Here is a 27,491-nt window from a genome sequence, read left to right as displayed (position 1 = left end):
ATGGAAATGCCAGACAGGGATGCTGTCTCAGTAAAGCCATAGCTGGGCAAAAACTTTGTCCATATGGCTGGAAGAGAGAACAGGGATGCTGTTTCTCTTGGGTTGGAGCAGGGCAGGGATGCTGTCCTATCAGCTCCTCACTAGGGCAGGGATGCTGTCCTAAGTGTTGTGAGGCAGTGCAGGGTTTCTGCACTAAAGTTTCTCTGGGAGGGTTGGAGGGATGCTCCATGTTAACTAAAATGGTGCTCTTTTTCTCACCAATGTTAGTTATCCCACAGAGAGGTACTTCCACCTCAGGGAGTACAGTTTTGCCAACTGATGATTCCCTTGGAACAGGTGCCACCCCAGGAGAGGTTTCTCCCACCACAGGAATGGTATCCTGAATGGTAGGGTGGTTAGGGGATACTGTGATACCCTTTTTACCTGTTGATGGAGAGGGATCCTGAGTTTTCAGGCCTTCTCTCCTTTGCTTTTTCATTTCACTTGAAATGAGAGGGAACAATTCCTCAGGGATGCCCAGCATGGCTGCATGGGCATAAATCTCTACATCAGCCCAACCTGAGGCCTCTAGGTCATTACCTAAGAGACAGTCTACAGGTAAGCTAGGTGATACCACCACCTGCTTAGGGCCAGTAACTCCACCCCAACTAAACTGAATTATAGCTAAGGGAAGAAACTTAGTGGAGTTATGGACATCAATAATTTTATACTGTTGTCCAATGATGTGTTGATCAGGGTGCACTAGGTTTTCAGTCACCAAAGTGAAACTGGCACCTGTGTCCCTGTAGGCCAAGGCCTCAACACCATTTATTGAAACTGTCTGCCTGTACTTATCCATTGTAAGGGGACAAGCAGCCAGTGTGGCAAGGCCAATGCCACTAGGTGTGACAGAAACTGTCTTGGGACTGATTACATCAGTTTCCACTATGGACCCATAAGTGAACCCAACTACACCCTTTGCTTGACTGTTGCCAGCAGTCCCACCACTAGTACCACTACTGCTAGGGGCACTAGAGCTTGATGTATTAGTGGTGGTAGGCTCAGGGGGTTTACCTGGACAGGACTTATCCCCTGGCCTATGGCCTCTGTTTTTACACACAAAGCACCAAGGCTTTTTAATGTGTGCAGGTTGGGAAGAAGAGGAAGAATTTGTTTTATCCCCACCCTCTGAAGAGCGTTTAAGATTTGAAGTGGGATCTTTGGTTTTACCCTTATCCCCATGCTTATCTTGAGATTTTTCACCATCTTTCTTCTTATTGCCATCTTTGTCACCCCCTGTATGAACTTTTCTGTTCACCCTTGTTCTGACCCATTTGTCTGCCTTCTTTCACAATTCTTGGGGAGAGGTCAGATCAGAGTCTACCAGGTACTGGTGCAACAAATCAGACACACAATTATTAAGTATATGCTCTCTCAGGATTAAGTTATACAGGCTTTCATAATCAGTAACTTTACTGCCATGTAACCACCCCTCCAAGGCCTTCACTGAATGGTCAATAAAATCAACCCAGTCTTGTGAAGACTCCTTTTTGGTCTCTCTGAACTTTATCCTGTACTGTTCAGTGGTTAAGCCATAACCATCCAGGAGTGCATTCTTAAGAACTTGGAAATTATTAGCATCATTTTCTTTCACAGTAAGGAGCCTATCCCTACCTTTTCCACTAAATGATAGCCATAGGATAGCAGCCCACTGCCTTTGAGGGACATCCTGTACAACACAGGCCCTCTCAAGTGCAGCAAACCACTTGTTAATGTCATCCCCCTCCTTATAAGGGGGAACTATCTTGTGCAGATTCCTGGAATCATGCTCTTTTGCAGGATGACTATGGGGAATACTGCTGCTGCCACCATGGGTTTCTAAACCCAACTTCTGTCTTTCGTTCTCTAATTCAAAAGACTGTCTATCCAAATCCAGCTGTTGCTTTTTAAGCTTCAGTCTGGTTTGTTCCACCCTCAACTTATTGAGTTCCCTCTCTAACATTCTGTCATCAGGGTTGGTGGGAGGGACATTCCTAGAAACAGAGCTATGATGGGAATGAACAGAAGGAGACCTGTCCCTTACAGAAGCCACCCTAACAGCTTGGTTAACAGAAACATTACTACCAGTATGGTGAGAATAAATGCTTTTGCTATGATGTGAGACCACACTATTTCTATGGTGTGGTTCATCATCATTACCATCTATGCTAGACTGTCTAGTAATGGGCAGGCTAGGAAGTTTCTTTCCTGAATCTTTTCCTGGGGGAGTCCCTGAATCAGATTGAGAACTATTAGGTACTTTTTCAACAGATGGGGCACCTATGGCCTTATCCTGTTCTCTAAGCATGTTAAGTAACAGTTCCAAGGAAGGATTCTTCCCTACACTCAAACCTCTCTCTATACAGAGACTCCTTGCTCTTTTCCAGCTAAGGTTGTCATATGCAAGTTTGGACAGATCAACACTTTGGCCTGTGCCAGACATTTTTTTTAGAGAGAGTTAAAGTGATAGAAAAAGAGAAAAAAGTTTTCAGAACTTTTTGGAAAGACAGAAAAAAACTTTTTAAACTTTTAAGAACTTTTTGAAAGTTTAGGAGTACTTTTCAGCACTTAGAAAAGAGTGAAAAAAGGAAATGCAAAACTTTTTGGCTATGTGTATATACACTGACCTTGTTTTGTATATTTTTCTCTTATGAAAAGTACAATGATAAGAGTGGTAAGTAGTCTCAAGCACTTATCCCACCACTGCACAACCAATGTAGGAGGCTGGACTGGCTTGTAGTGAGTACCAAGGGGTACTTGCACCTTGCACCAGGCCCAGTTATCCCTTATTAGTGTATAGGGTGTCTAGCAGCTTAGGCTGATAGATAATGGTAGCTTAGCAGAGCAGCTTAGGCTGAACTAGGAGACGTGTGAAGCTACTACAGTACCACTTAGTGTCATATGCACAATATCATAAGAAAACACAATACACAGTTATACTAAAAATAAAGGTACTTTATTTTTATGACAATATGCCAAAGTATCTTAGAGTGTACCCTCAGTGAGAGGATAGGAAATATACACAAGATATATATACACAATAGCAAAAATATGCAATATAGTCTTAGAAAACAGTGCAAACAATGTATAGTTACAATAGGATGCAATGGGGAAACATAGGGATAGGGGCAACACAAACCATATACTCCAAAAGTGGAATGCGAACCACGAATGGACCCCAAACCTATGTGACCTTGTAGAGGGTCGCTGGGACTATTAGAAAATAGTGAGAGTTAGAAAAATAACCCTCCCCAAGACCCTGAAAAGTGAGTGCAAAGTGCACTAAAGTTCCCCTAAGGACAAAGTAGTCGTGTTAGAGGAATAATGCAGGAAAGACACAAACCAGCAATGCAACAACTGTGGATTTCCAATCTAGGGTACCTGTGGAACAAGGGGACCAAGTCCAAAAGTCACAAGCAAGTCGGAGATGGGCAGATGCCCAGGAAATGCCAGCTGCGGGTGCAAAGAAGCTTCAACTGGACAGAAGAAGCTGAGGTTTCTGCAGGAACGAAAAGGGCTAGAGACTTCCCCTTTGGTGGACGGATCCCACTCGCCTTGGAGAGTCGTGCAGAAGTATGTTCCCGCCGGAAGGACGCCAACAAGCCTTGCTAGACGCAAAGCGTGCGTTTGGCGTTTTTGGACGCTGCTGGGGCTCAGGAGGGACCAGGAGGTCGCAAATTGGACCTGAAGAGAGAGGGGACGTCGAGCAAGACAAAGAGCCCTCACTGAAGCAGGTAGCACCCGGAGAAGTGCCAGAAACAGGCACTACGAGGATGCGTGAAACGGTGCTCGCCAAAGTTGCACAAAGGAGTCCCACGTCACCGGAGACCAACTTAGAAAGTTGTGCAATGCAGGTTAGAGTGCCGTGGACCCAGGCTTGGCTGTGCACAAAGGATTTCCGCCGGAAGTGCACAGGGGCCGGAGTAGCTTGCAAAGTCGCAGTTCCCAGCAATGCAGCCCAGCGAGGTGAGGCAAGGACTTACCTCCACCAAACTTGGGCTGAAGAGTCACTGGACTGTGGGGGTCACTTGGACAGAGTCGCTGGATTCGAGGGACCTCGCTCGTCGTGCTGAGAGGAGACCCAAGGGACCGGTGATGCAGCTTTTTGGTGCCTGCGGTTGCAGGGGGAAGATTCCGTCGACCCACAGGAGATTTCTTCGGAGCTTCTGGTGCACAGAGGAGGCAGGCTACCCCCACAGCATGCACAAGCAGGAAAACAGTCGAGAAGGCGGCAGGATCAGCGTTACAGAGTTGCAGTAGTCGTCTTTGCTACTATGTTGCAGGTTTGCAGGCTTCCAGCGCGGTCAGCGGTCGTTTCCTTATCAGAAGGTGAAGAGAGAGATGCAGAGGAACTCGGATGAGCTCCTGCATTCGTTATCTAAAGTTTCCCCAGAGACAGAGACCCTAAATAGCCAGAAAAGAGGGTTTGGCTACCTTGGAGAGAGGATAGGCTATTAACACCTGAAGGAGCCTATCAGCAGGAGTCTCTGACGTCACCTGGTGGCACTGGCCACTCAGAGCAGTCCAGTGTGCCAGCAGCACCTCTGTTTCCAAGATGGCAGAGGTCTGGAGCACACTGGAGGAGCTCTGGACACCTCCCAGGGGAGGTGCAGGTCAGGGGAGTGGTCACTCCCCTTTCCTTTGTCCAGTTTCGCGCCAGAGCAGGGGCTAAGGGGTCCCTGAACCGGTGTAGACTGGCTTATGCAGAATTGGGCACCTCTGTGCCCAACAAAGCATTTCCAGAGGCTGGGGGAGGCTACTCCTCCCCTGCCTTCACACCATTTTCCAAAGGGAGAGGGTGTCACACCCTCTCTCAGAGGAAGTTCTTTGTTCTGCCATCCTGGGCCAGGCCTGGCTGGACCCCAGGAGGGCAGATGCCTGTCTGAGGGGTTGGCAGCAGCAGCAGCTGCAGTGAAACCCCAGGAAGGGCAGTTTGGCAGTACCAGGGTCTGTGCTACAGACCACTGGGATCATGGGATTGTGCCAACTATGCCAGGGTGGCATAGAGGGGGCAATTCCATGATCATAGACATGTTACATGGCCATATTCGGAGTTACCATTGTGAAGCTACATATAGGTAGTGACCTATATGTAGTGCACGCGTGTAATGGTGTCCCCGCACTCACAAAGTTCAGGGAATTGGCTCTGAACAATGTGGGGGCACCTTGGCTAGTGCCAGGGTGCCCTCACACTAAGTAACTTTGCACCTAACCTTTACCAGGTAAAGGTTAGACATATAGGTGACTTATAAGTTACTTAAGTGCAGTGTAAAATGGCTGTGAAATAACGTGGACGTTATTTCACTCAGGCTGCAGTGGCAGGCCTGTGTAAGAATTGTCAGAGCTCCCTATGGGTGGCAAAAGAAATGCTGCAGCCCATAGGGATCTCCTGGAACCCCAATACCCTGGGTACCTCAGTACCATATACTAGGGAATTATAAGGGTGTTCCAGTAAGCCAATGTAAATTGGTAAAAATGGTCACTAGCCTGTTAGTGACAATTTGGAAGTAATGAGAGAGCATAACCACTGAGGTTCTGGTTAGCAGAGCCTCAGTGAGACAGTTAGGCACCACACAGGGAACATATACATGCACACCTATGAGCACTGGGGCCCTGTGTGACAGGGTCCCAGTGACACATACATATAGGCCACAAACCTATGAGCACTGGGGTCCTGACCAGCAGGATCCCAGTGACACATAACAAACATACTGAAAACATAGTGTTTTCACTATGAGCACTGAGGCCTGGCTATCAGGATCACAGTGAGACAGTGAAAACAGTGACAAACACCCTGACATACACTCACAAACAGGCCAAAAGTGGGGGTAACAAGGCTAGAAAAAGGCTACCTTCTCACAGTGTACATACACTGAACTTGTTTTGTATATTTTTCTCTGATGAAAAGTACAATATGACAAAGTGGTAAGTAGTTGCAAAGTACTTATCCCACCGCTGCACAACCAATGTAGGAGGCTGGACTGGCTTGTAGTGAGTACCAAGGGGTACTTACACCTTGCACCAGGCCCAGGTATCCCTTATTAGTGTAGAGGGGTGTCTAGCAGCTTAGGCTGATAGAAAAGGTAGCTTAGCAGAGCAGCTGAGGCTGAACTAGGAGACGAGTGAAGCTCCTACAGTACCACTAGTGTCATATGCCCAATATCATAAGAAAACACAATACACAGATATACTAAAAATAAAGGTACTTTATTTTTATGACAAGATGCCAAAGTATCTCAGTGAGTACCCTCAGTATGAGGATAGCAAATATACACAAGATATATGTACACAATACCAAAATATGCAGTAATAGCAATAGAAAACAGTGCAAACAATGTATAGTCACAATAGAATGCAATGGGGGCACATAGGGATAGGGGCAACACAACCCATATACTCTAGAAGTGGAATGCAAACCACGAATGGACCCCAAACCTGTGTGACCTTGTAGATGGTCGCTGGGACTGTAAGAAAACAGTGAGGGTTAGAAAAATAGCCCACCCCAAGACCCTGAAAAGTGGGTGCAAAGTGCACCTAAGTTCCCCAAAGAGCACAGAAGTCGTGATAGGGGAATTCTGCAATGAAGACCAGCACCAGCAATGCAACAACAATGCATATCCTGACGAGAGTACCTATGGAACAAGGGGACCAAGTCCAAGAGTCATGATCAAGTCGGGAGTGGGCAGATGCCCAGGAAATGCCAGCTGTGGGTGCAAAGAAGCTGCCACTGGATGGTAGAAGCTGTGGATTCTGCAAAACAAGGGCTAGAAACCTACCCTTGGGAGGATGGATGTCCCACGTCGTGAAGAGTCGTGCAGAAGTGTTTCCATGCAGAAAGACTGCAAACAAGCCTTGCTAGCTGCAAGGATTGCGGTTAGGGTTTTTGGATGCTGCTGTTGCCCAGGAGGGAACAAGATATCGCCAATTGCGTGAGGAGACAGAGGGGGCATCCAGCAAGACAAAGAGCCCACTCAGAAGCAAGCAGCACCTGCAGAAGTGCCAGAACAGGCACTATGAAGTGGAGTGAACCGGAGCTCACCATAAGTCACGAAAGAGGGTCCTACGACGCCGGAGGACAAATCAGGAGGTCGTGCACTGCAGGTTAGAGTGCTGGGGACCCAGGCTTGGCTGTGCACAAAGGAAATCCTCGAAGAGTGCACAGGAGCCGGAGTAGCTGCAAAACACGCGGTTCCCAGCAATGCAGTCTAGCGTGGGGAGGCAAGGACTTACCTCCACCAAACTTGGACTGAAGAGTCACTGGACTGTGGGAGTCACTTGGACAGAGATGCTGAGTTTAAGGGACCTCGCTCGTCGTGCTGAGAGGAAACCCAGAGGACCGGTGATGCAGTTCTTTGGTGCCTGCGGATGTAAGGGGAAGATTCCGTTGACCCACGGGAGATTTCTTCGGAGCTTCTAGTGCAGAGAGGAGGCAGACTACCCCCACAGCATGCACCACCAGGAAAACAGTCGAGAAGGCGGCAGGATCAGCGTTACAAGGTCGCAGTAGTTGTCTTTGCTACTTTGTTGCAGTTTTGCCGGCTTCCAGCGCGGTCAGCAGTCGATTCCTTGGCAGAAGTTTAAGAGAGAGATGCAGAGGAACTCTGATGAGCTCTTGCATTCGTTATCTAATGAATTCCCCAAAGCAGAGACCCTAAATAGCCAGAAAAGGAGGTTTGGCTACCTAGGAGAGAGGATAGACGAGCAACACCTGAAGGAGCCTATCAGAAGGAGTCTCTGACGTCACCTGCTGGCACTGGCCACTCAGAGCAGTCCAGTGTGCCAGCAGCACCTCTGTTTCCAAGATGGCAGAGGTCTGGAGCACACTGGAGGAGCTCTGGGCACCTCCCAGGGGAGGTGCAGGTCAGGGGAGTGGTCACTCCCCTTTCCTTTGTCCAGTTTCGCGCCAGAGCAGGGCTGGGGGATCCCTGAACCGGTGTAGACTGGCTTATGCAGAAAAGGGCACTATCTGTGCCCATGAAACCATTTCCAGAGGCTGGGGGAGGCTACTCCTCCCAAGCCCTAACACCTTTTTCCAAAGGGAGAGGGTGTAACACCCTCTCTCTGAGGAAGTCCTTTGTTCTGCCTTCCTGGGGCCAAGCCTGGCTGGACCCCAGGAGGGCAGAAACCTGTCTGAGGGGTTGGCAGCAGCAGCAGTGAAACCCCGGGAAAGGCAGTTTGGCAGTACCCGGGTCTGAGCTAGAGACTCGGGGATCATGGAATTGTCTCCCCAATGCCAAAATGGCATTGGGGTGACAATTCCATGATCCTAGACATGTTACATGGCCATGTTCGAAGTTACCATTGTGACGCTGTACATATGTCGTGACATATGTATAGTGCACGTGTGTAATGGTGTCCCCAAACTCACAAAGTCCGGGGAATTTGCCCTGAACAATGTGGGAGCACCTTGGCTAGTGCCAGGGTGCCCACACACTAAGTAACTTAGCACCCAACCTTTACCAGGTAAAGGTTAGACATATAGGTGACTTATAAGTTACTTAAGTGCAGTGGTAAACGGCTGTGAAATAACGTGGACGTTATTTCACTCAGGCTGCAAAGGCAGGCCTATGTAAGAATTGTCAGATCTCCCTATGGGTGGCACAAGAAATGCTGCAGCCCATAGGGATCTCCTGGAACCCCAATACCCGGGGTACCTCAGTACCATATACTAGGGAATTATAAGGGTGTTCCAGTATGCCAATGTAAATAGGTGAAATTGGTAACTAGCCTGTTAGTGACAATTTGGAAAGAAAATGAGAGAGCATAACCACTGCGGTTCTGGATAGCAGAGCCTCAGTGAGACAGTTAGTCATAACACAGGTAACACATACAGGGTACACTTATGAGCACTGGGGCCCTGGCTTGCAGGGTCCCAGTGACACATACAACTAAAACAACATATATACAGTGAAATATGGGGGTAACATGCCAGGCAAGATGGTACTTTCCTACATTTAGTTTTCAAATGTGTCCAGGTCTTGTGGATTTTTCTACATGGCAGCATCCCAAAGTAAAAAAAAGTGCAGCCCTCACCATTCTAAGTGGGACGATTTTGAGAGTTACCAAGCTCTCATGGCCCAAATGTAAAAAAAATAAAAAAAATAATCAACTGTCCCCTTGCTTGCCATGGGATAAGATGTTTTAGTGTGCGGGGAGAGGGCCAGACTGTTAGCCCCTTCAGTTCGGGTGGGGGCATAACCAGGCCCATACTGGTTGGTAGCCACCACCCCACTATCTTCTTTTATTTTTTTTATTCCCTGGCATCTAGTAGACTTTCTGTCCCCCCGGGGTGTGGATTGGGGGTAATTGCCCAATCTGCCCACTGGTGGACAGAACAACTTTGGCCATATTTATTTGGGGTGGGGGTATGGTCATATCCCAACCTCTTATTTTGAAAAATAAATCTTCCCTGGTCTCTGGTGGGCTTTCTGCTCCCCCCCTTGGGGGCAGACGGACCTTCCAAAATAGGCCAATCTGCCCCCAAAGGGGTCAGTTATGGCCAACAGTAATGTGCCCCCATGGGGAGAGACCCTTGCCCATGGGGCTGCCCCTCCAAACAAAACACACACATACACACACACCAATCCATGGTGTCTAGAGGTTTAGGCTGATCTGCCCCCAAGGGGGGCAGAAATGGCCTAAATACAATTTGCCCCCCAGGGGAGCGACCCTTGTCTACGCGGTCACTCCCCATACATAAAAACATAAAGTAAATAAAAAAATATATATATCCCTGGTGTCTAGAGGTTTCTGCCCCCCGGGGGCAGATCTGGGTAATTATATTCGGCCAATCTGCCTCCAGGGGGGGCAGAAAAGGCCTAAAAATATGTTGTCCCACCCCCGGGGAGTGGCCCTTGCCAAGGGGGCCACTCCCCTTGTGCGTTAGTATAAAAAAATATATATATATTTCCTGGTGTCTTGTGGTTTCTGCCCTCGGGGAGGCAGAAATGGCCTAATATTAATTTGAACCCCCCCGGGGAGCGACCCTTGCCTAAGTGGTCGCTTCCCAAACATAAAAAAAATAAAAGTAAACACTTTTTTTTTTTATCCCTGGTGTCTAGTGGTTTTCTGCCCCCCCCCCGGGGCAGATCGGCCTAATAATATTAGACCAATCTGCCCCCGGGGGGGCAGAAATGGCCTAGAAATAATTTGCCCCCGAGGAGTGGTGCTTGCCCAAGGGGCCGCTCCCCTTACTTGAAACAGCCCACACAAAAAAATATTCCCTGGTGTCTAGTGGTTTCTGCCCCCAGGGGGTGCAGAAATGGCCTAATAATGATTTCCCCGCCCCCCCCCGGAGCGACCCTTGCCCAAGGGGTCGCTCCCCAAACATAAAAAAATAAAAAAAATAACAATAAATAATATTTTCCCTGGTGTCTAGTGGATTTCTGCCCCCCCGGGGGCAGATCGGCCTAATCGGCCCCAGGGGGGGCAGAAACAGCCAAAAAACAAATTGCTCCCTTGGAGAGCGGCCCTTGCCCAAGGGACCGCTCTCCTTATAATGTAACTAAAAAAAAAAAACAATTCCCTGGTGTATATTGGCACAAATGCTCAGAGAAGCCTGAAAGGAGAGGAAAGGCTAGCGCTCCTCCCGGGGGGCCCCCTAGCAGGACGAGGTGATCTCATACAAGGCACCGGGGAACCGGCGCCTTGGAAGAGATCACCTCGTCCTGGGCACACACGGGGTTAATGAGGGTGTATGTTTGATGAAACATTTTTACCTCAGTTCTGGTGTTTGTCCCGCTGCTTGGCTGTAGCGTTGTCTGACTGGCCATACTCTCTCTGTTGTGTGTTTAGTGTTGTTTGATTAGTATCAGAGTTGACTCCCCTTTATGGTCCTCTACTATTGCCATCTAGGGATTAGCCAACAGTATACAAACTCTGTGAAAAAAATATTAGACACCACAAAATAACTATAAGTCCTTATACTTTCCTTAGGCGCTGATCTTCTTTGCACTGAAGGTTTGGCGGCTGGTAGTTCTTATTGCTTCATCCTCAAGTATGTGGTCTGTCTTTCAAAGGGACATGTGATATGTCCATCCCCTGCAGAGCCTCCACCACTCTTCTTAGACCTTCTCAATTGCAGTGGCTCGTGCCAAGTATGTTTTATGCCATGCTCATTAAATCTGCTGCAATGTGGTCCAGAAAGTTTGCCAGGTCCTCAGGTTCTTCAGACGACTCTGCTGTTTCCCGTTTACTTTAATGATTATCACCACCAGCTTCATTTGTCTAAGTTTCATGTTTTTGTCTTGCAGACTTATGTGAATGGAAAGCAAGTTTTCTGTTTGATGGTGATTTCTTTATATTCTGAGTTTCTGTGGCTAAAGAAAGTCTCTGACAGAAAGACACCATTTTGTATTTCTTCAGTTGCTCTGGTATACCATACAGTCTAATATCATTCCTTCTCAATCTGTCCTCCATATCCATCAGATTTGACGCAACTTCTTTTCTCCAATCCCGAAGCTCATTAAGTTACAATTCCACGTCGTTCAACCTTCTATTGGTGGAATCAATATGTTTGTGGTTAGTTGTCATCAGTTCAGATGGATTTATTTCTGAAGCTACCTCTGACAGTTTTGCATTGAAGGATCCCATAGTTGTACTCATGGAGGTAAGCTCCTGCAGAAATGTCTCTATCACGATGGCTAGCATTTTGATACCCTGGTTAGGGGGAAAACCTTTTGTTTCGAACAACAGCTTTGGAATAGAGGAGTTCTCTGGATGACTTGGATGATGTCATGAGACACATGGCTTGTACACTGTGTATATTGCATTGCAATGAATGTTTAATACTGTGATTTGGGTCATGCCATATGATTTTAGAATGGCACTTGGTAAGCAAGGGTTGAGCCCCCATGAGGGGTTCCCCATGACTGACCTTCCTATCCATCCTCGCAATGACTTTCCAACCTGACCGATTCCCATAGACTTGAATGGGACACCCAACGCTGTGACACACCTCTTTACCCAGATGGCCAAGAGCCCCCCGAAGAGAACTGTTCGTGTGGTTTTGGACCTTGCCCCATACTCACCTCAAGTCCAGAAAAACAGTCCTGTAAGTCGTTGCAGAGTGCCCGTATGCAGTGTCTGTTTTTCCCCATTAGATAACATTGGGCACCCAAGTCTGAAAAGCACCTCTGACCTGTACGCCTCAGTCCCTCCCAAATTGAACTGTTGGCGCTGCTTTGGACCTTGCCCCATACTTATCTTAACTCTGGAAAAACAGTCCTATAGGTCGTTGCTAAGTGCCCGCATGCAGTACATGTTTTTCCCCAATAGGATACCATTGGGCACCCAACGATAAAAAGCACCACCGCACCTGGGTGACACAGTGCCTTCTGAAGTGACCTGTTGGTGCTGTTTTGGACCTTGCCCTATACTTATCTTAACTCTATGAGATTGGTCCTGTAAGTCGTTGCTAAGTAGCGGTATTCAGTATATTAGTTTCCCCTGTAGAATAACATTACCACTCCAAAAATTGCAGTGTCAATTTTTGAAAAAAGTAAAAATTCATAACTCAAAAAGTACAAACCTGATTCCTGTGATCTTGGTATCAAAATTTATATAAAGTATGTGTTATTGTTATAATATGGTGTTGGATTTCTTTATTGAGTGTGTGCACTACATGCTTAGCAATAACATCTGATAGGCCCAACTGCTCGACCACTCTCCCCAAAAACAGAGCATTTGGGATGTCACCTGTGCCTCTGCGATTACCTCTGGTAACTGCTTGGACTCTTTGCACAGTGTACTTCATTTTGGTCCACTATATACAGAGCCAGCTTCCTACAAACAGCTTCTGAGAAATCACTTTCTGGGAGGAATTGTTTGCTTTCTTTAGTGGAGTGAACTGACATCAGGTTGTTTTACTAACAACCTACCCTCACAACTCTCCATCTCTGTCTTTCCAAGGACGGCACAGATAGGCACTTTCCATCCTGCAATTTAATATATTTTATCAGGTGTGGAACAGGGACCCCAAATTTTGGAATGTTTGTTGGGGCATCCATGTGCTAAGTAGATGGGCTTCTCTAATTCCCCACATTTGTCTGTACCTGTTCTCTGTTCACTCAGTGGTGGGGGGGGGGGGGGCATCTGGCACCTTCTCATGCTTGGTAAAGCCCATATTGCCAGCAACGTTTGCAGACCTGCCAGAGGTCAGCACCCCTTGGGCCAGCCAGGTCGTCCAGGAGACCAAGCAAGGGAATTATTGGGGTCGGCCTCAGTGTTAGGCCAAGCACCTGCAAGAAGGTCCTGAACATTTTCAGCCAGCGTTGTTGGGTGACCGGGCAGCTCAATGCCATGTGGAAAAAGTCTCTCATGCACTTCTGGCCTACTAGTAGCATTTAATTTACAGGCCCTGGGTACATGCAGTGTCACTTTACTAGGGACCTACAGGTAAATTAAAAATGCCAATTGGTTTTGAGCGAATTCCACCATGTTTAAAGGGAGAGAGCAGAAGCACTTTAGCACTGGTTAGGGGGGGAGTCCTAAAAGCCAACAAAAAAGGATTCAGAAAACAGGAGGGTGAAGAGCCAAAATGTGGAGATGACCCGGCAGAAATGGCCAAGTTCAACATGGGGTTATCATTTCCATTCCAATCCACTGGTTAAGTTTTTTCCCCACTTGAAAATTATTGTTTATAGTGCATCCCCCACTCTTCTTGTCAACCTACTTACTTTCTCTTGCTTTCTCTCTCAATGCCACTCTAATGTGTGTGACAGCAGCTTAACTCCTATGGATATCCCAACCCCTCTCCCGAGAATTTCCTACGATTTAACATTTTTTGTGTTGCGCATGATGATATTTTCGTTGCATAGTTCTTGTATAATTTTGTCTGATGCACTGAAAATGGTTGGTTAGAAATTGAACAATCAGGTAAAATCCTCTGCCCAGGACAACTTGACCCAAAACAATTACTGCTGACCCGTTAATATAACTCAAATGTGTAAATGTGGCAGATTTTCAACCACTGACAAGGACAAGGGACAATCTTGAAGAGAAGCCAGAATGTTCCTTCACCAGCCTTGTACCCATTGTATCCCCAACAATGCATGTGAAGTCAGTGTGTGAATGAAATCTACTTTGATACCACTGAAGTCCCACTGAGTGCAGGATTATGCCACAAATCCTGCTAGACTAATCTGTTGGATGGTTGTTTCCCATCGTGTGCTTTCTTCTTCATTAAATGTAATGAGATTCAGGTGTGAAAACTTTAGAGGCATTTGTTAATAAAGAACAGGATGATGGGAGCTGACCTCTGACCTCAGAAGAAATCAAAGTCTGTGTAAGAGTGATTAACACCGCTTTCTTTTCCTGTCTCTGTCGCTGTATTCCTTTAATCTTGCCAGTCAGTGGAAAAACAATAATCATAACGGGGAATAAATACTATTATTGAGTAAATGTAAATATATTCTGTTTCTTTGAAGCTCACAACTATCATGTCCGACTGACCAACTCCATGGCCCCCTGTGCTGGGGTTGTACAGGCGAAGATGAATGGCGAATGGGAAAGAGTCTGTGCCAGCCAGTGGGACCTGCAGGACGCTGCTGTGGTGTGTAAGGAGCTGGGATGTGGAGCTCCCTATTCAGTCCCTCCGGCCTCAGCCTTCGGGGCAGCAGTGAATGAGGCAGTTGGGATTTCTGATGTCCAGTGCAGAGGAGATGAGGTCAGCCTGCTGCAGTGTCCACACAGCACCAGGATACAGGACTTTTGTTATGACGGGAGATATGCAGCCGTGAACTGCACAGGTAAGGACCACACCACCACACATCACTGCTGTGGAGTCCAAACATAACAAAAACTACTGCACGGTACAGCACTTCCGATCTACCACCTCAGAGTCACCCAGGGCTCTGAGGCATAACAATGTACTTACAACTAAACCTGCTTGAACTATTCACTGCAACCACACCTTTTCTACAGCACTCCTTCAATCTCAGTCTAGTGTGATTACACCTCCCCTAAAGTACTTCTTCACTCTCACTGTAGTGTGATTACACCTCCTCTACAGCAATTCTTCACTCAATCCAGTGTGATTGCACCTCCTCCTACAGCACTGCTTCACTCGCAATCTAGTGTGATTACAACTCATCTACAGCACTTGTTCACTCAAAATCTGGTGTGATTACACCTCCCTTACAGTACTTCTTCACTCTCAATCTAGTGTCATTAAACGTCCCCTACAGCACTTCTTCACTCTCAATCTAGTGTGATTACACCTCCTCTACAGCACTCCTTCACTCTCAATCTAGTGTGATTACAACTCATCTACAGCACTTGTTCACTCAAAATCTGGTGTGATTACACCTCCCTTACAGTACTTCTTCACTCTCAATCTAGTGTCATTAAACGTCCCCTACAGCACTTCTTCACTCTCAATCTAGTGTGATTACACCTCCTCTACAGCACTCCTTCACTCTCAATCTAGTGTGATTACACATCCCCTACATCACTTATTTACTCTCAATGTAGTGTGATTGCACCTCCTCATCAGCACTGCTTCACTCTCAGTTTAGTGTGATTACACCTCCTCTGCAACACGTCTTCACCCTCAATCTAGGGTGATTACACCCCCCCTACAGCACTTATTTACTCTCAATCCAGTGTGATTACACCTCCTCCATAGCACGTCTTCACTCTCAATCCAATGTGATTACACCTCACCTACAGCACTTCCTAACTCTCAATCTAGTGTGATTACACCTTCCTCCATTGCACTTATTCACTCTCAATCCAGTGTGATTACACCTCCCCTAAAGCACTGTTTCAATCTCAATCCAGTCTGATTACACCTCCCCTACAGCACTTCTTCTCTATTAAACTAGTGTAATTACACCTCCCCTACATCACTTTTTCACTCTCAATCCACTGTGATTACACTTCCTTCTAAAGCACTTCTTCACCCTCACTCTAGTGTGATTACACCTCCTCTACAACACATCTTCACTCTCAATCTAGTGTGATTACACCTCCCTTACAGCACTTCTTCACTCTCAATCTAGTGTGAATACACATCCTCTACAGCACTTCTTCACCCTCACTCTAGTGTGATTACACCTCCTCTACAGCACATCTTCACTCTCTATCTAGTCTGATTACACCTCCCCTACAGCACTTATTTACTCTCAATCCAGTGTGATTACACCTCCCCTACAGCATTTATTTACTCTCAATCCAGTGTGATTACACCTCCCCTACAGCACTTCTTCACTCTCAATCTAGTGCGATTACACCTCCTCCTACAGCAATTCTTTACTCTCAATCTAGTGTGATTACACCTCCCCTAAAGCATTTCTTCACTCTCAATGTAGTGTGATTACACCTCCTCTACAGCACTGCTTTATTCTCAATCAAGTGTGATTACACTTCCCCTACAGCACTTATTCACTCTCAATCGAGTGTAAATACACCTCCTCCTACAGCACTTATTTACTCTCAATCTAGTGTGATTACACCACCCCTACAGCACTTCCTCACTTTCAATCTAATGTGATTACACTTCCCCTACAGCACTTCTTTACTCTCAGTCTAGTATGATTACACCTCCTCCTACAGCACTTCTTCAATATCAATCTAGTGTGATTACATTTCCCCTTCAGAACTCCTTCGCTCGCAGTCTAGTGTGATTACACCTCCCCTACAGCACTTCTTCACTCTCAATCTAGTGTGTTTACATCTCCCCTACAGCACCTCTTCACTCTCAATCCAGTGTGATTACACCACCTCCAACAGAACTTCTCCTCTTTCCATCCAGTGTAATTACACCTCCTGTACAGCACTGTTTCACTCTCAATCTAGTGTGATTAGACATCCCCTACAGCACTTCCTCACTCTCAAGCTAGTGTGATTACACCTCCCCTACAGCACTGCTACACTCTCAATCTAGTGAGATTACACACCCGTACAGCACTTCTTCACTCTCAATCCGGTGTGATTACACCTCTTCCTACAGCACTTCTTCAATCTCAATCCACTGTGATTACACCTTTTCTACAACACTTCTTCACCCTCAATCCGGTCTGATTACAGCGCCCCTACAGCAGTTCTTCACTCTCAATCTAGTGTGATTACACCTCCCCTACAGCACTTCTTCACTCTCAATCTAGTGTGATTACACCTCCTCTACAGCACTTCTTCACCCTGAATCTAATGATTACACCTCCACTGCAGCACTTCTTCAATCTCAATCATATGTGATTACACCACCTCTACCGCACTCCTTCACCCTGAATCTATTGTGATTACACCTCCTCAACAACACTACTTAATTCTCAATCTAGTGTGATTACACCTCCCCTATAGCACTTCTTCATTCTCAATCTAATGTGATTACACCTCCCTACAGAACTGCTTCACTCTCAATCTAGTGTGATTACACCTCCTGTACAGCACTTACTTACTCTCAATCTAGTGTGATTACACATCCTATACAGCACTTCTTAAATCTCAGTGTAATGTGATAACACCTTCATACAGCACTGCTTCACTCTCAATCTATTGTGATTACACCCCCTCCTATAGCATTTATTTACTCTCAATCTAGTGTAATTACACATCCTCTACAGCACTTCTTTACTCTCAATCTAGTGTGATTACACTTCCCTACAGCACTTCTTCACTCTCAATCTAGTGTGGTTAGACCGACTCTACAACACTTCTTTACTCTCAATCCAGTGTGATTGCACCTCCCCTACAGCACTGCTACACTCTCAATATAGTGTAATTACACCTCCTCCATAGCACTTATTCACTCTCAATACAGTGTGATTACACATCCCCTACAGCACTTCTTCAATCTCAATCCAGTGTGATTACACCTCCGCCAACAGCACTTCTTCACTCTCAATCCAGTGTGATTACACCTCCCCTACAGCACTTCTTCTCTCTCAATCTAGTGTGATTACACCTCCCCTACAGCGCTTTTTCACTCTCAATCCAGTGTGATTACACCTCCCCTACAGCATTTCTTCACTCTCAATCTAGTGTTATTAAACATCCTCTACAGCACTTCTTCACTCTCAATCCAGTGTGATTACACCTCCTCTATAGCACTTCTTCAATCTCCATCTAGTGTGATTACACCTACTCTACAGCACTTCTTCACTCTCAATCTAGTGTGATTACACCTCCCCTACTGCACTTCTTCACCCTCAATCCAGTGTGATAACACCACCTCCAACAGCACTTCTTTACTCTCAATCCATTGTGTTTACAGCTCCCCTACAGCACTTCTTCTCTCTCAATCTAGTGTAATTACACCTCCCCGATAGCACTATTCACTCTCAATCCAGTGTGATTACACCTCCTTCTGCAGCACCTCTTCACACTCAATCTAGTGTGATTACACATCACCTACAGCACTTCTTCACTCTCAATCTAGTGTGATTACACCTATCCTACAGCACTTCTTCACTCTCAATCCAGTGTGATTACACATCCCCTACACCACTTCTTCACTCTCAATCTAGTGTGATTACACCTATCCTACAGCACTTCTTCACTCTCAATCTAGTGTGATTACACATCCTCTACAGCACTTCTTCACTCTCAATCCAGTGTGATTACACCTCCTCTACAGTACTTTTTCACTCTCAGTCTAGTGTGATCACACCTCCCCTACAGCACTTCTTCACCCTCAATCCAGTTTGATACACCTCCTCTACAGCACTTATTCACTCTCAATCTAGTGTGATTACAACTCATCTACAGCACTTCTTCACTCACAATCTAGTGTGATTACACCTCCCCTACAACACTTATTCACTCTCAATCTAGTGTGATTACACCTCACCTACAGCACCTCTTCACTCTCAATGTAGTGTGATTACACCTCCTCTACAGCACTGCTTCACTCTCAATTTAGTGTGATTACACCCCCTCCTACAGCACTTCTTCACTATCAATCCAGTGTGATTACACCTCCTCCAAAAGCACTTCTTCACTCTCAATCTAGTGTGATTACACCTCCCCTACATCACTTCTTCACTCTCAATCTAGTGTGATTAGACCTCCTCCTACAGCACTTCTTTACTCTCAATCTAGTGTAATTGCACATCCTCTACAGCACTTCTTTACTCTCAATCTAATGTGATTACTCTTCCCTATAGCACTTCTTCACTCTCAATCTAGTGTGATTACACCTCCCCTACAGCACTTCTTCACCCTCAATCCAGTTTGATACATAGCCTCTACAGCACTTCTTCACCCTCACTCTAGTGTGATTACACCTCCTCTACAGCACATAATCACTCTCTATCTAGTCTGATTACACCTCCCCTACAGCACTTATTTACTCTCAATCCAGTGTGATTACACCTCTCCTACAGCACTTCTTCACTCTCAATCTAGTGTGATTACACATCCTCTACAGCACTTCTTCACCCTCAATCCAGTGTCATTATACCTCCTCTACAGCACTTCTTCCCTCTCAATCTAGTGTGATTACAAATCCTCTACAGCACTTCTTCACCCTCATTCTAGTGTGATTACACCTCCCCTACAGCACTTCCTAACTCTCAATCTAGTGTGATTACACCTCCTCCATTGCACTTATTCACTCTCAATCCAGTGTGATTACACCTCCCCTAAATCACTTCTTCTCACTCAATCTAGTGTAATTACACCTCCCCTATAGCACTTTTCACCCTCAATCCAGTGTGATTAAACATCCTGCTACAGCACTTCTTCACTCTCAATCTATTGTGATTACACATCCCCTTCAGCACTTCTTCACTCTCTATCTAGTGTGATTACACCTCCTTCATAGCACTTCTTCACTCTCAATCTAGTGTGATTACACATCCTCTACAGAACTTCTTCACTCTCAATCCAGTGTGATTACACCTCCTCTACAGCACTTCTTCACTCTCAATCTAGTGTGATTACACCTCCTCTACAGCACTTCTTCACTCTCAATCTAGTGTGATTACACCTCCCCTACAGCACTTCTTCATCCTCAATCCAGTTTGATTACACCTCCTCTACAGCACTTCTTCACTCTCAATCTAGTGTGATTACACTTACTCTGTAGCACTTCTTTAATCTCAATCTAGTGTGATTTCACATCCCCTACAGCACTTATTCACTCTCAATCTAGGGTGATTACACCTCCCTGTAGGAAACTGGCCTGGTTTGTAGTGAGCACCAAGGGGTACTTACACTCTGCACCGGGTCCAGGTATCCCTTATTAGTGTAGAAGGGGTGTCTAGCAGCGCTGGCTGATAGGAAAGGGTAGCTTAGCAGAGCAGCTTAGGCTGAACTAAGAAACATGCAAAGCTCCTACTATACCACTAGTATCATATGCACAATATCATAAGAAAACACAATACACAGATATACTAAAAATAAAGGTACTTTATTTTTATGACAATATGCCAGAAGTATCTCAGTGAGTACCCTCAGTATGAGGATAGCAAATATACACAAGATATGTGTACACAATACCAACAATATGCAGTAATAGCAAAAGAAAGCAATGCAAGCAATGTACAGTCACAATAGATTGCAATGAAAGACCATAGGTATAGGGGCAACACAAACCATATACTCTAGAAGTGGAATGTGAACCACAAATGGACCCCAAACCTATGTGAGCTTGTAGAGGGTCGCTGGGACTGTAAGAAAACAGTGAGGGTTTGAACAATAGCCAACCCAAAGACCCTGAAAAGTAGGTGTAAAGTGCACCTAAGTTCCCCAGAGAGCACAGAAGTCGTGATAGGGGAATTCTGCAAGGAAGACCAATACCAGCAATGCAACAACAATGGATTTCCGGACGAGAGTACCTGTGGAACAAGGGGACCAAGTCCAAGAGTCATGACAAAGTCGAGAGTGGGCAGATGCCCAGGAAATGCCAGCTGAGGTTTCAAAGAAGCTGCCACCGGATGGTAGAAGCTGTGGATTCTGCAAGAACGAAGTGGACTAGGAACTTTCCCTTTGAAGGATGAATGTCCCACGTCGTGAAGAAGCTTGCAGAGGTATTCTCATGCAGAAAGACTGCAAACAAGCCTTGCTAGCTGCAAGGGTTGCGGTTAGGGTTTTTGGATGCTGCTGTAGCCCAGGAGGGACCAGGCTGTCGCCAATTGCGTGAGGAGACAGAGGGGGCGACCAGCAAGACAAGGAGCCCTCTCAGAAGCAAGCAGCACCCGTAGAAGTGCAAGAACAGGCACTACAAAGAAGAGTGAACCGGAGCTCACCTGAAGTCACTAAAGAAGATCCCACGATGCCGGAGGACAACTCAGGAGGTTGTGCACTGCAGGTTAGAGTGTTGGGGACCCAGGCTTGGCTGTGCACAAAGGAAACCCTGGAAGAGTGCACAGGAGCCAGAGCAGCTGCTAATCACTGTAGGAGGCTGGACTGGCTTGTAGTGAGTACCAAGGGGTACTTGCACCTTGCACCAGGCCCAGTTATCCCTTATTAGTGTATAGGGTGTCTAGCAGCTTAGGCTGATAGATAATGGTAGCTTAGCAGAGCAGCTTAGGCTGAACTAGGAGACGTGTGAAGCTACTACAGTACCACTTAGTGTCATATGCACAATATCATAAGAAAACACAATACACAGTTATACTAAAAATAAAGGTACTTTATTTTTATGACAATATGCCAAAGTATCTTAGAGTGTACCCTCAGTGAGAGGATAGGAAATATACACAAGATATATATACACAATAGCAAAAATATGCAGTATAGTCTTAGAAAACAGTGCAAACAATGTATAGTTACAATAGGATGCAATGGGGAAACATAGGGATAGGGGCAACACAAACCATATACTCCAAAAGTGGAATGCGAACCACGAATGGACCCCAAACCTATGTGACCTTGTAGAGGGTCGCTGGGACTATTAGAAAATAGTGAGAGTTAGAAAAATAACCCTCCCCAAGACCCTGAAAAGTGAGTGCAAAGTGCACTAAAGTTCCCCTAAGGACAAAATAGTTGTGTTAGAGGGAAAATGCAAGGAAAAAACAAATCAGCAATGCAACAACGATGGATTCCTGACTGAGGGTACCTGTGGAACAAGGGGACCAAGTCCAAAAGTCACAAGCAACTCGGAGATGGGCAGATGCCCAAGAAATGCCAGCGGTTGGTGCAAAGAAGCTCTTACTAGGCTGAAGAACTGTGAATACTGCAGGAACGACAAGGGCTAGAGACTTCCCCTTTGGAGGATGGATCCCGCACGCCTTGGAGAGTCGTGCAGAAGTGTTTTCCCGCCGGATGGACGCCAACAAGCCTTGCTACACGCAAATCGTGCGTTTGGCGTTTTTGGACGCTGCTGGGGCCCAGGAGGGACCAGGAGGTCGCAAATTGGACCTGCAGAGAGAGGGGACGTCGAGCAAGATAAAGAGCCCTCACTAAAGCAGGTAGCACCCGGAGAAGTGCCAGAAACAGGCACTACGAGGATGCGTGAAACGGTGCTCGCCGAAGTTGCACAAAGGAGTCCCACGTCGCCGGAGACCAACTTAGAAAGTCGTGCAATGCAGGTTAGAGTGCCGTGGACCCAGGCTTGGCTGTGCACGAAGGATTTCCGCCGGAAGTGCACAGGGGCCGGAGTAGCTTGCAAAGTCGCGGTTCCCAGCAATGCAGCCCAGCGAGGTGAGACAACGACTTACCTCCACCAAACTTGGGCTGAAGAGTCACTGGACTGTGGGGGTCACTTGGACGGTGTCGCTGGATTCGAGGGACCTCGCTCGTCGTGCTGAGAGGAGACCCAAGGGACCGGTAATGCAGCTTTTTGGTGCCTGCGGTTGCAGGGGGAAGATTCCGTCGACCCACGGGAGATTTCTTGGGAGCTTCTGGTGCAGAGAGGAGGCAGACTACCCCCACAGCATGCACAAGCAGGAAAACAGTCGAGAAGGCGGCAGGAACAGCGTTACAGAGTTGCAGTAGTCGTCTTTGCTACTATGTTGCAGGTTTGCAGGCTTCCAGCGCGGTCAGCGGTCGATTCCTTATCAGAAGGTGAAGAGGGAGATGCAGAGGAACTCGGCTGAGCTCATGCATTCGTTATCTAAAGTTTCCCCAGAGACAGAGACCCTAAATAGCCAGAAAAGAGGGTTTGGCTACCTAGGAGAGAGGAAAGGCTACTAACACCTGAAGGAGCCTATCAGCAGGAGTCTCTGACGTCACCTGGTGGCACTGGCCACTCAGAGCAGTCCAGTGTGCCAGCAGCACCTCTGTTTCCAAGATGGCAGAGGTCTGGAGCACACTGGAGGAGCTCTGGACACCTCCCAGGGGAGGTGCAGGTCAGGGGAGTGGTCACTCCCCTTTCCTTTGTCCAGTTTCGCACCAGAGCAGGGGCTAAGGGGTCCCTGAACCGGTGTAGACTGGCTTATGCAGAATTGGGCACATCTGTGCCCAACAAAGCATTTCCAGAGGCTGGGGGAGGCTACTCCTCCCCTGCCTTCACACCATTTTCCAAAGGGAGAGGGTGTCACACCCTCTCTCAGAGGAAGTTCTTTGTTCTGCCATCCTGGGCCAGGCCTGGCTGGACCCCAGGAGGGCAGCTGCCTGTCTGAGGGGTTGGCAGCAGCTGCAGTGAAACCCCAGGAAGGGCAGTCTGGCAGTACCAGGGTCTGTGCTACAGACCACTGGGATCATGGAATTGTACCAACAATGCCAGGATGGCATAGAGGGGGCAATTCCATGATCATAGACATGTTACATGGCCATATTCGGAGTTACCATGGTGAAGCTACATATAGGTAGTGACCTATATGTAGTGCACGCGTGTAATGGTGTCCCCGCACTCACAAAGTTCAGTGAATTGGCTCTGAACAATGTGGGGGCACCTTGGCTAGTGCCAGGGTGCCCTCACACTAAGTAACTTTGCACCTAACCTTTACCAGGTAAAGGTTAGACATATAGGTGACTTATAAGTTACTTAAGTGCAGTGTAAAATGGCTGTGAAATAACGTGGACGTTATTTCACTCAGGCTGCAGTGGCAGGCCTGTGTAAGAATTGTCAGAGCTCCCTATGGGTGGCAAAAGGAATGCTGCAGCCCATAGGAATCTCCTGGAACCCCAATACCCTGGGTACCTCAGTACCATATACTAGGGAATTATAAGGGTGTTCCAGTAAGCCAATGTAAATTGGTAAAAATGGTCACTAGCCTGTTAGTGACAATTTGAAAGTAATGAGAGAGCATAACCACTGAGGTTCTGGTTAGCAGAGCCTCAGTGAGACAGTTAGGCACCACACAGGGAACATATACATGCACACCTATGAGCACTGGGGCCCTGTGTGACAGGGTCCCAGTGACACATACATATAGGCCACAAACCTATGAGCACTGGGGTCCTGACCAGCAGGATCCCAGTGACACATAACAACCATACTGAAAACATGGTGTTTTCACTATGAGCACTGAGGCCTGGCTATCAGGATCCCAGTGAGACAGTGAAAACAGTGACAAACACCCTGACATACACTCACAAACAGGCCAAAAGTGGGGGTAACAAGGCTAGAAAGAGGCTACCTTCTCACAATCACGCAGTACCCAGCAATGCAGTCTAGCGTGGGGAGGCAAGGACTTACCTCCACCAAACTTGGACTGAAGAGTCACTGGATTGTGGGAGTCACTTGGACAGAGTTGCTGAGTTCCAGGGACCACACTCATCGTGCTGAGAGGGGACCCAGAGGACCGGTGATGCAGTCTTTTGGTGCCTGCGGTTGCAGGGGGAAGATTCCGTCGACCCACGGAAGATTTCTTCGGAGCTTCTAGTGCAGAGAGGAGGCAGACTACCCCCACAGCATGCACCACCAGGAAAACAGTCAAGAAGGCGGCCGGGTCAGCGATACAAGGTTGCAGTAGTCGTCTTTGCTACTTTTTGCGGTTTTGCAGGCATCCAGAGCAGTCAGCGGTCAATTCCTTGGCAGAAAGTGAAGAGAGAGATGCTGAGGAACTCTGATGAGCTCTTGCATTCGTTATCTAAAGAAGTCCCCAAGGCAGAGACCCCAAATAGCCAGAAAAGGAGGTTTGGCTACCTAGGAAGGAGAATAGGCTAGCAACACAGGTAAGAGCCTATCAGAAGGGGTCTCTGACGTCACCTGGTGGCACTGGCCACTCAGAGCAGTCCAGTGTGCTGGCAGCACCTCTGTTTCCAAGATGGCAGAGGTCTGGAGCACACTGGAGGAGCTCTGGGCACCTCCCCTGGGAGGTGCAGGTCAGGGGAGTGGTCACTCCCCTTTCCTTTGTCCAGTTTCGCACCAGAGCAGGGCTAAAGGGTCCCCTGAACCGGTGTAGACTGGCTTATGCAGAATTGGGCACATCTGTGCCCATGAAAGCATTTTCAGAGGCTGGGGGAGGCTACTCCTCCCCTGCCTTCACACCATTTTCCAAAGGGATAGGGTGTAACACCCTCTCTCAGAGGAAGTCCTTTGTTCTGCCATCCTGGGACAAGCCTGGCTTGATCCCAGGGGGGCAGAAACCTGTCTGAGGGGTTGGCAGCAGCAGCAGCTGCAGTGAAACCCCTGAAAAGGCAGTTTGGCAGTACCAGGGTTTGTGCTACAGACCACTGGGATCATGGGATTGTGCCAACTATGCCAGGATGGCATAGAGGGGGCAATTCCATGATCATAGACATGTTACATGGCCATATTCGGAGTTACCATTGTGAAGCTACATATAGGTAGTGACCTATATGTAGTACACGCGTGTAATGGTGTCCCCGCACTCACAAAGTTCAGGGAATTGGCCCTGAACAATGTGGGGGCACCTTGGCTTGTGCCAGGGTGCCCTCACACTAAGTAACTTTGCACCTAACCTTTACCAGGTAAAGGTTAGACATATAGGTGACTTATAAGTTACTTAAGTGCAGTGTAAAATGGCTGTGAAATAACGTGGACGTTATTTCACTCAGGCTGCAGTGGCAGGCCTGTGTAAGAATTGTCAGAGCTCCCTATGGGTGGCAAAAGAAATGCTGCAGCCCATAGGGATCTCCTGGAACCCCAATACCCTGGGTACCTCAGTACCATATACTAGGGAATTATAATGGTGTTCCAGTAAGCCAATGTAAATTGGTAAAATTGGTCACTAGCCTGTTAGTGACAATTTGAAAGAAATGAGAGAGCATAACCACTGAGGTTCTGATTAGCAGAGCCTCAGTGAGACAGTTAGGCACCACACAGGGAACACATACATATAGGCCACAAACTTATGAGCACTGGGGTCCTGGCTAGCAGGGTCCCAGTGACACATAACAAACATACTGAAAACATAGGGTTTTCACCATGAGCACTGGGCCCTGGCTAGCAGGATCCCTGTGAGACAGTGAAAATACCCTGACATACACTCACAAACAGGCCAAAAGTGGGGGTAACAAGGCTAGAAAGAGGCTACTTTCTCACATATCCTCTCTCCTAGGTAGCCAAACCTCCTTTTCTGGCTATTTAGGGTCTCTGCTTTGGGGGATTCCTTAGATAACGAATGCAAGAGCTCATCAGGGTTCCTCTGCATCTCTCTCTTCACCTTCTGCCAAGGAATCGACTGCTGACCGCGCTGGAAGCCTGCAAAACTGCAACAAAGTAGCAAAGACGACTACTGCGACCTTGTCGAGCTGATCCTGCCGCCTACTCGACTGTTTTCCTGGTGGTGCATGGTGTGGGGGTAGTCTGCCTCCTCTCTGCACTAGAAGCTCCGTAGAAATCGCCCGTGGGTCGACGGAATCTTCCCCCTGCAACCGCAGGCACCAAAGAACTGCATCACCGGTCCTCTGGGTGTCCTCTCAGCACGACGAGCAAGGTCCCTTGAACTCAGCAACTCTGTCCAAGTGATTCCCACAGTCCAGTTACTCTTCAGTCCAAGTTTGGTGGAGGTAAGTCCTTGCCTCCCCACGCTAGACTGCATTGCTGGGAACCGCGTGTTTTGCAGCTACTCCGGCTCCTGTGCACTCTTCGAGGATTTCCTTTGTGCACAGCCAAGCCTGGGTCCCGGCACTCTAACCTGCATTGCACAACCTCTTGAGTTGTCCTCTGCCGTCGTGGGACCCTCTTGTGCAACTTCGGGTGAGCTCCGGTTCACTCCACTTCGTAGTGCCTGGTCCGCCACTTCTGTGGGTGCTGCTTGCTTCTGAGTGGGCTCTTTGTCTTGCTGGATGCCCCCTCTGTCTCCTCGCGCAATTGGCGACATCCTGGTCCCTCCTGGGCCACAGCAGCATCCAAAAACCCTAACCGCGACCCTTGCAGCTAGCAAGGCTTGTTTGCAGTCTTTCTGCGGGAAAACACTTCTGTACGACTCTTCAGGACGTGGGACATCCATCCTCCAAAGGGGAAGTTTCTAGCCCTTGTCGTTCTTGCAGAATCCTCAGCTTCTACCATCCAGTGGCAGCTTCTTTGCACCCACAGCTGGCATTTCCTGGGCATCTGCCCACTCCCGACTTGATCGTGGCTTTTGGACTTGGTCCCCTTGTTCCACAGGTACTCTCGTCTGGAAATCCATTGTTGTTGCATTGCTGGTGTTGGTCTTTCCTGCAGAATTCCCCTA

General features: G+C 47.4%; 1 protein-coding gene across 1 annotated transcript in view; it reads left to right on the top strand.

Moving 5' to 3' along the window:
* Positions 1-27,491, top strand: part of LOC138260432 (CD5 antigen-like) — a 223,714-nt gene that overhangs the window by 55,794 nt on the left and 140,429 nt on the right. The window contains exon 3 of the mRNA XM_069208914.1: positions 14,445-14,765. Coding sequence (XP_069065015.1) covers positions 14,445-14,765 — 321 coding nt within the window. The remainder of the gene's footprint in view (positions 1-14,444; positions 14,766-27,491) is intronic.

This window comes from Pleurodeles waltl, chromosome 2_1, assembly GCF_031143425.1.
Source record: "Pleurodeles waltl isolate 20211129_DDA chromosome 2_1, aPleWal1.hap1.20221129, whole genome shotgun sequence".
In the NCBI taxonomy this organism is placed as follows: domain Eukaryota; kingdom Metazoa; phylum Chordata; class Amphibia; order Caudata; family Salamandridae; genus Pleurodeles; species Pleurodeles waltl.
Note: the sequence above shows the minus strand (reverse complement) of the source record. Positions and strands in the feature narration are given on the sequence as shown.